Source organism: Rissa tridactyla, chromosome 2 (genome assembly GCF_028500815.1).
Source record: "Rissa tridactyla isolate bRisTri1 chromosome 2, bRisTri1.patW.cur.20221130, whole genome shotgun sequence".
NCBI classification, from domain to species: Eukaryota; Metazoa; Chordata; class Aves; order Charadriiformes; family Laridae; genus Rissa; species Rissa tridactyla.
This window is the reverse complement of record NC_071467.1, coordinates 39,211,102-39,219,607: the sequence shown is the minus strand read 5'-3', so window position 1 is coordinate 39,219,607 and position 8,506 is coordinate 39,211,102. Positions and strand designations below refer to the sequence as shown.

At 55.3% G+C, this 8,506-nt stretch overlaps 1 protein-coding gene across 1 annotated transcript; it reads left to right on the top strand.

Moving 5' to 3' along the window:
• Positions 1–1,235: 1,235 nt before the first annotated feature.
• Positions 1,236–2,141, top strand: BHLHE22 (basic helix-loop-helix family member e22). The gene has a single exon (XM_054192871.1). It carries the CDS (start codon positions 1,236–1,238, stop codon positions 2,139–2,141), a length of 906 nt encoding a protein of 301 aa, XP_054048846.1.
• Positions 2,142–8,506: the final 6,365 nt, after the last annotated feature.

The following is an 8,506-nucleotide window of genomic DNA, read 5'->3' as shown; positions in this document are numbered from 1 at the left end:
TTTATATTTTTTATAGGGACACGGGGGATAATCACTCGAAAGCGGCAATCTGCTGCTTGAAAACGGCTGAGGGGAGGAGGAGGGGGAACCTCCCCGTAGTTTGGTCTCCATTTGCTGGGGGGGGGGGAGGGGGAGGGAGAGGGGGCTGGGGACCATTCGCCTCCCAGGGAAGCAAGGTGGACTTTGGCGGTGGGCAGGAGTGGGCACGGTGGTACGGGTTGGTCCAGGATTTTTAATTCTTTTTTTTTTTTTTTTTCCAGGCGATGCTTTTCGCGAAGGCGGGTGGGGGTGGGAGGGGGCTATAAGTTAATGTAAATGCAGGGGGTGGGTGGGCTGGGGGGAGAGGGTGTCACTCCTGACTCCATGGCTAAGTTAGCAGAAGTCTGCTGGCAGCACTCGGAAGGGGAAGTGTTGAAGCGGGCTTTTCTGCAGTGCAGGGCTGTAATTTGCTGAAGGAGGCAAAGAACATCCTTCGATCTAAGTAGGGCTTTTAGTGTGCTCATTGATGAGTGAAAGTCGCCACACATGTCAAGCTAAAGGCAGTTGTTGGGTTACTAACAGGACACAACGTCTTGCAAACATATGCGTTAAGCTGTGTATACAGATGGCAGGGAGAATAATGGAGCAGGCGCCTCTTATAAAGCTCTAGCTGCTGCCTGTCTTCAGACCTGGGAAATGAAACTATTCAGACTCAGGGCCAGATAGCGCCTGGGATTGTTTGTTACCGTTTTAATCCTATTAATTAAAACGTTAACCTGATTGGGTAGAAAGCTCTGTCCCAACAGGCGAGTCTTCTTCATAATAACCTACTCTCAGAGATAATGATGTAAAAGACTCCCCCGTCTGCGGCGGCTGCTGGTTGATGGGTCCGGAAATCTCTTGAAGGTGAATCCAAGCAAGATAAACGGTGGAAGCGGCTCCGCTGGCAGCGCACAATGCCCCAGCGCGGCGCCTGCTGAGGGCGAGCCGGAGCCGGAGCCGCAGCCGGAGCCACAGCGCGAACCACCGCCACAACCGGAGCCGGAGCCGCAGCCCGAGCCGCCGCCGGAGCCCCAGCCGGAGCCGGAGCAAGGGCAGCCGCGGCGCCGGGGACGGAGCAGCCCCGGCGGGAGCCGGGAGGCGATTTCTAGCAGCGGGACGCCGGGGAGCCGCCCGCCGCGGCGCGGAGCCTTGGAGGAGCGGGCCGGGAGCTGAGGGGGGCGGAGGAGGCGGAGGCGGAGGCGAGCGGGGCGCCGATGGAGCGGGCGCTGGGGCTGCCCGCAGAAGAGGACCTCTTCCACAAGAGCCTCGCCGCCTCGGCCAAGCGCATGGAGTCCGCCTTCCGCTCGCCCCCGGGGCTCGACCTCTCGCACCCCCGCGACCGCCAGCCCTCGCCGCTCGCCTGCTACGAGGCGGCGGAGCCCGAGGCGCTGCTGCAGCCCGGCGTCGGCGGCGACCCGCTGGCCCTGCCGCCGGGCTCCGTCTGCGTCAAGTACGGCGAGAGCGCCAGCCGCAGCTCGGTGGCCGAGAGCAGCGGCGGCGAGCAGAGCCCCGACGACGACAGCGACGGCCGCTGCGAGCTGGTGCTGCGCGGCGCCGGGGGGGACCCGCGCGTCGCCTCGCCGGCGGCGGGCGGCGGCGGCGGCGGCGGGGGGGGCGGGGGGCTGAAGGCGGCCGAGGGCGGCTGCTCCAACAGCCACGGGCACGGCGGCAGCAAGAAGTCGAAGGAGCAGAAGGCGCTGCGCCTCAACATCAACGCGCGGGAGCGGCGGCGGATGCACGACCTGAACGACGCGCTGGACGAGCTGCGGGCCGTCATCCCCTACGCGCACAGCCCCTCGGTGCGGAAGCTCTCCAAGATCGCCACGCTCCTCCTGGCCAAGAACTACATCCTGATGCAGGCGCAGGCCCTGGAGGAGATGCGGCGCCTGGTGGCTTATCTCAACCAGGGCCAGGCCATCTCGGCCGCCTCCCTGCCCAGCTCCGCCGCGGCGGCGGCGGCGGCGGCGGCCGCCCTGCACCCCGCCCTCGGCGCCTACGAGCAGGCGGCCGGCTACCCCTTCAGCGCCGGGCTGCCCCCCGCCACCTCCTGCCCCGAGAAATGTGCCATTTTCAACAGCGTCTCCTCCAGCCTCTGCAAACAGTGCACGGAGAAGCCTTAAGCGCCGCCGTTGCCGCCCCCCGCCGCCGCCGCGGCCCCGGGGAGCGGCGACAGCCGGCGGCCCCGGCCCGGCTCCGGCTCCGGGCCGGGGGTCGCGGGGGCGGCGGAGGGACTGACCGCTGCCCGGCCTCCGCCTCCCTCCGCCCGGCCTCGCCTCGCCTCCCGCTTCTCCTCGGGTTTTGCTGGGACGGGACGGCGGCGGGAGCCAGCCCTGCCTGCGGCGCCGGGGAGGGGGCGCGGGGCCGGGGGTGCCGCGGGGAGGAAGCCTCGGCCCGGGGGGGGGGTGGGTGGTCGGGGTGCTGGGGGGGGTGACTCTCGCCGGGCGACCGCTGCGCGTCCGGACAAAGGAGAGGTGGAGAAATAGCAGGCCGGGCTGGGAGCCGGGGCTAGCAACGGGGAGGGGGACGGAGAGCGGCCCCCACCCCGGTCCCGGTCCCGGCGAGGGGAAGGGGCCGCAGCGACCCAGGCGAGGAGGTGGACGGGACAAATCAGAGCGGGCACTTGAACATAGAATTTTTTTTTTTAATTATTATTAGCAGTATTATTATTATTATTCTGAGCCAGGAAACAAACAAACTTGAAATGTAAACTTATTATTTAAGCGACTCGCAGAAACAAAGAGACTGGACCATTGCTATGGAAGACTTTGTATTTTTTATCGTCTCTAAACTTTGATCCTGTGAAAATGCGCAAAGTTTGGTGAGAGTGATTTAAAAAAAAAAATCGAGAGAGTTAAGAAAAAAAAAAAAGAGACAAAAAATAACCGATCAAAACCCCTATTCCGTGTGGCTGAAAGTATCGCATTTTTAAAAAAAATATTTATGTGCACCTTGTTTCTTTCCACTTTGCAATGATGTATAAACAAGACATGCTATTTATTTGTTATTCTTTAAATGACCCTTCCACACCAACAATATTTATCATGTGTTAAGGTCACGGGTCTTACGTGCAGTTACTTTAAATGCTTCTAAAATTCTGTTTATGGATTAACTTAAACTGTGTGCCAAGTGTTTAAAACGTTTATTTGCCAACAACGTATAACCAGAAATGTTGATGTATCCAAGCTGCTTAGGTTTATGAAAGGTCATCTGGATTTTAAGTTGCATCATCCCTGTATTTAAATTGAGCTTTAATAAATTGCTTCAGTCCAAAAATTACAGGAAAGGTGTATTCTTAATTGCTCAACCAACTGATTTTTGAAAGGGTATCCTTTGCATTATAACAGGTAATAGCTATTTACTTTTACAAGGCATCAGAGCAATAGCTGCTACAAGAACACTTGCCAAGCCAATGTTTTCCCAGGCGCTGTGTTTTCAAAGGTATAATTTAAATCGCTTTTAATGTGTATGTAAATTATTCTGACTGTGGACGATTATTTAAGTTGAAATACTTTAAAATACTTTAGGCTGATTTACAGAATGCGTGAAACTCTTCTCTTTTCTTTTTTTTTTTCTGGTGGGGGTGGGTGGGAGGGTGGGGTTTTTTTTTGGAAGAAAAATGAGAGATGAAAAGCAAGAAGTAGCTATTTACCCAAAGTGAGCCTTCAGTTTGAGTTTGCATGGCTGGGTGGCTGTCTCTCTGCCATTTGTAAATCAAGAATTTTTTTTTTTCTTTTCAAAAACGAGTCCTGCTATTTTCCACTACTTGCAGATAATACAAATTCGGACTGTCAGGTTGGATGGCAAAATAGGAGCCATGATGGATCTGTTGGCAGGTCACGGATGTGTAAAGAGTGATATATATTAAATAGGTCAATCAGATTATGACAGCAATGTACGATCGTTTGTATGTGTATCTATGTCGGAAAGAATCTTTATTAAAATATTTTGAACAAACGCTTGTATTATGCTGTGCTTTGTTAAGCATATATCTCCAGATTTAAGGAGGTGGATGGAGGGGGGCGGGTAGTTTCTTTTCCATTGCTTTGCCCTGAATGCTCCCCGGCACCACCACCGCCCCCCGGCACCCCCCTCCCGGCTTAGGGTGTCCAAGGGAGGAGGGCGCGAAATTCTTCCCCGCGGTGCGTTTCCCCCGCGGCCGTGACGGGCGGACCCCGGGGGTGCGGGGCAGCCGTGGGGCAGCGCCGGACCCTGCCCGCCCCTCCCGCGGCTCCACGCACGCCCCTCGCCCCGCCACCCGTGGCGTTGCCCGGGCCCCGGGGTGAGCAGCAGGACCTCCCCCCATGCCTCCTCCCTACCCTTCAAGTTTTGGGAGCCGCTTCTCCCCGTTGGACCCTCCGCCCTGCCCCAAACCCGAGGGCAGGGGGAGCAGGCAGCTCCCCAAATCTGCCCGCCCTGCGCTGGGCCCGGGCTGGGGGTCCCCGCGTCTCCCTCGGGCGGCCCGGCCCCGGCGCCGGGTGTCCGCGGAGCCGCCTCTCCCAACGGCAGCAGCACAGGCGGGGGAAGGGGATAAATATTTTCTGCTCCACTTCCCATCAAAAAAGATTAATCAGAACCTGTAACTTTTCAGGAAACATAACTGTAAAGTGCCACGGAGCTGTGGGAAGGCTGCCCAGAGAGGGTGGGCAGATCAGCCCCCAGGCGCAAGGAGAAGCGTCTCTCAGCATTTACTAGACAAAGGCTGGGTGCGTCTAATTATGATTATTAAAACAATTTCCATGACGATGTCTAATATTATGTTAATTTGAAAACAACTGTGTATGAAAACTGTCGACTATAATACCTAAATTCATTTAATGAAACACATCGTTAAGGCAATTAAACCTCCTGGATGTGATTAAGGAACATAATTACGACACTGTTCTGCGCCATAATTGGGTGTCTTTAATCAAGGGGTAAAGTGATCAGCAACACAGCCATTAGTTTGTATTGTTCTGTCTCTGCTGTCCATCATTCTGATTAGGAATTAACCACCGCCACCAGCTTGGCGTGGTGCGTGTCTGTGTGAGTGTGTGTGTGTGAGTGTGTGTGTGTGTGTGAGAGAGAGAGAGTGTGTGTGTTCGTGCATATAACATCGCAGGACACATTTGCTGCAAGATTTACCGCTTAATATCTCTGGCTACCGAACGGGCTTGCCGGAGAGGTTCCCCCTGGAAGGCGCGGGCGCTGCTCAGCTCTGCCCGGGCGTGGGACAGGGGAAGCAAGAAAGGTCCCAGCAAACTCCTGGAGCGGCCGGGACCTGCGCTGGGGCGGGGGGCGGGTGTGAAGGCAAAGGGCCGTGGGAGGCCCACGCTCTGCCCCCCGTGGGAAGGGGCCGGGGCTGCTCGCCGCCGGCTCGGAGGAGCGAAGGCGGCCGCTGCCGTCTGTGGTACATTGGGCTGTTTCTCCCTTCACCTCTTTCTCCTCCACCCTCGGAGCGACGGGAAAGCGGAATGAAATCCACTTTTCGTTCCTGGCTACCGCTGCCGCCCAACTTTGGGCTCGCTTGCTGCCTCCTTGCTTGCTTTGGGGGGGGTCTCTGGCGGGTGGAGGTGCTGTCACTCCCGGCCCCTCACCCCTGTCCCTCTGCACCGGGCAGCCTCGCTGGGAAGTGGCACGAAGCCGCCGGGCCGGTCCCTGGGCAGGTCTTGGCAATGCGAGCGCCGAGTGTGTCGGGGGAGGCGGGGGGAGGAGAGAGGCTCCCCCGCCCCTCTTAACGCTTGATAGATCACTTAGACAGAAATGAACATGTGCCCCTTTCCAAAAGAGCTTCTTCCCCGTTTCCAACGGCTCCAGAGAACCGGGATCTCCCCTCAGCCTCCTCCGGAAGCTTCCCCTGCCCCCGCCGCCCAGCCCGGCCCCCGGCCCCTTACCCCGGCCCTGAGCCTGGAATTGTCCCAGCATGAGTGACATTGGCTTTCCTAATGTAATGACTTATGAAAGATATAATCATGTGTTAAATTGAATCCTCCGCTTAACTGTTAATGGTGTGCTCTGGGCACATTTACGTATTAGATGCTATGGTAACTAATTACCACTAGAAGAAGGGATAATACACTTTCCAGACTTTGACAAATAATTATGAGTGTTCACATCCCTGCTAGCAGCAGTTGCAGCGGATCTGCTGGAATGAGTAAGTGAATAAATGAATGGGTAAGTGAACTTGTGTGCATGGAGGGGACTAGATAATGAATAGTGGTCAAGTGAGTTTTCTTATTAAAACCTTTAATGAAAATGTGATTTAGGGTGGAAGGGGGAAAAAAAAGTGCGACGCTGCCTCTAAACGTAATTAAATCGCCTAATGTAAACATCAGAAACATAAATAAGTTTGCTTTTAATTAAAACGCAGCAGTCAAAGTAAATTATCCACGTGCACGGAAACTTTACAGCAATTAACACTTCTCTTTTTTTTTTTTTTTTTTTTTTTTTTTTTTTTTTTGGTGGTGGTGGCGGCGGCGGCGGAGGGGAGTTGTTGAGGGGGTAAAATAAATGAGCCAGGACTCCGCCAGTCTCTCCAGCATCATTTGTAACTTTGATCGCACCCGCTGCCACCAGGCCGGAGGGATCCCGAGGCTTTAATCAGGTGGCGGAACGGCTCTTTGCCGGAGCGGGACAAAACTTCTGGGAAGTGGCGCTGGGTTCGGCGCCGGTCCCGGTTCCCCCGCCGCTGTCTCCGCGGGGTCTTCGCCCTTCCCGGGGCTCCCGGAGCCCATGGGAGGTTTTAATGCTGGTTCCCTATGAAGCATTGCGCTTGGCGGAGGAAGGCGCCCCAGGGGTTAAGCCGCTCCTGCCCGCCGCCCCGCTGCCATCCCGTCCCGGGCAGGAGAGAAGGCGGGAGCCGCTCCCGGGAGCGCGAACCGTCGTGGCGGCCCCCGGCTCCCAGCCTGGCCCGGGGGCTCCGAGCAGCCGGCCACGCTGCAGAAGGGACATCTGCTAAATGAGCAAAAAAGCTGCAGCCAGCCCCGTTTCCCCGTGGTCACTCGCTCATCAGCTCGGTGTCACCCAGCCTCCCCCTCCCCTGAAGCGCTCCGGAGGGGGATTTGCTTCTGTTCGGCTGGTTTTCCAGCCTCGGGAAGGGTTAAATCCTTCCCCAAGCCCCTAGTTGCCCTTGTCCTCTCAACCTGATTCAGAGACGGTGTAATAAAATACGAAGCAAATTTATGGTCTGTTTCAAGCACTTTACTGCTGTATTTTTAAATTCATATATGCACATATAAGAACTATGATCTGTGAATAATTTGAAATGCTATAGGAAAATGATGCATTTTAGATCAAACATAACCGTTTTCTTACATAATTGTCTCGGATTAAAATAAAAAGAAAGATACATTTCGAACAGAGACAAAGCTGAAAATCTAATGACAGCCATAAACTGCTAGACAGCCATAAATTAACGTCTTCATCAAACGCTGAAGGGATCAGTGCTTATCTAAATCAACAGTTATTTCTTCCGAGAAGTTGCAGAACAGATTGCCCCTCTAATACTATTTTTAAACCCTTATAATTGAAGATTAGGGGCAAACAATCGCCTTTCCGGAGTAAACCTCCACTCCACCAGCCGAAGCCCTCCAAACTCACCCAGCACCCAGACCGGTTCCCTAGGAACCTCCTCGGGGCTCCTGTCCCCTTTTCCCACTCCAGCATCCCTGAAAGCGCAAAGACGCTTTTAGGAAGGGGCGGCAGGAGTCTCTCCTCACTCCTACCTCCTTCCACATCTTTTTTTTGTAGGGGGTCGGGGGGGAGTGGGGAGCGCGGCGAGCTCAAGCCGGCGACGGTAGCCCGGCGGGCAGAGGCGGGCGGGCGGGCGGGTTCCCCCCGCACCGAAGCAGCATCCCGGAGCGGAGCCATGCCGGAGCAGCGACATCCCTCCCCCCACCCCGCTCCGTGTTTCCATCCCTCCATCAATCCCCAGCTCAACTAATGCCCATCCACTTTTCAGGTTCACAGCTTTAGCGACGCGGCACTTCCCTCGGCGGTAGCCACCTGCGATGCCGATTTTGCGAGAGGCTGCATGTAAAGATTTCATTTTTAGAAGGCAACGGAAAAATCCGTCGAGAAGATAGCCGATTCACTGGCTGACAAGATGGAAATCAGACAGGGAAAGACACGCTGCCTGTGGGAGGTTAGCAACTCAACTATTTGGAAGGAAGAGGTAGTGGGAAAGATGAGCTGATAGGGAAGAAGTCACTGTCAAAAGTCATCACGGGGTATTTACTGACTTTTACCCTCGCTGTAGCCAGAACCTAGACTTGTATTTAACTTTGCTGTACTCATAGCTGCTGTTTGGGGGGGAGGGGGGGGAATACAAACCAACACATCAGAGTCAAAATCGGTTTAACAAAATCTTGCAAGATGCAATCCTCCAAGGCTCTTAGCAGGAACAGCTGAAGCTTGGGCTTCTCTTGATTATTTATTTCGGTGCAAATACTTCTGAAGACAAGCACATTTCTGCTATTACAAATGATGTATTCACACCACCTCACTACCT

Bases quoted from the DNA above. Each gene is read 5' to 3' on its own strand.
- BHLHE22 (XM_054192871.1), top strand. From the start codon at position 1,236: ATGGAGCGGGCGCTGGGGCTGCCCGCAGAAGAGGACCTCTTCCACAAG.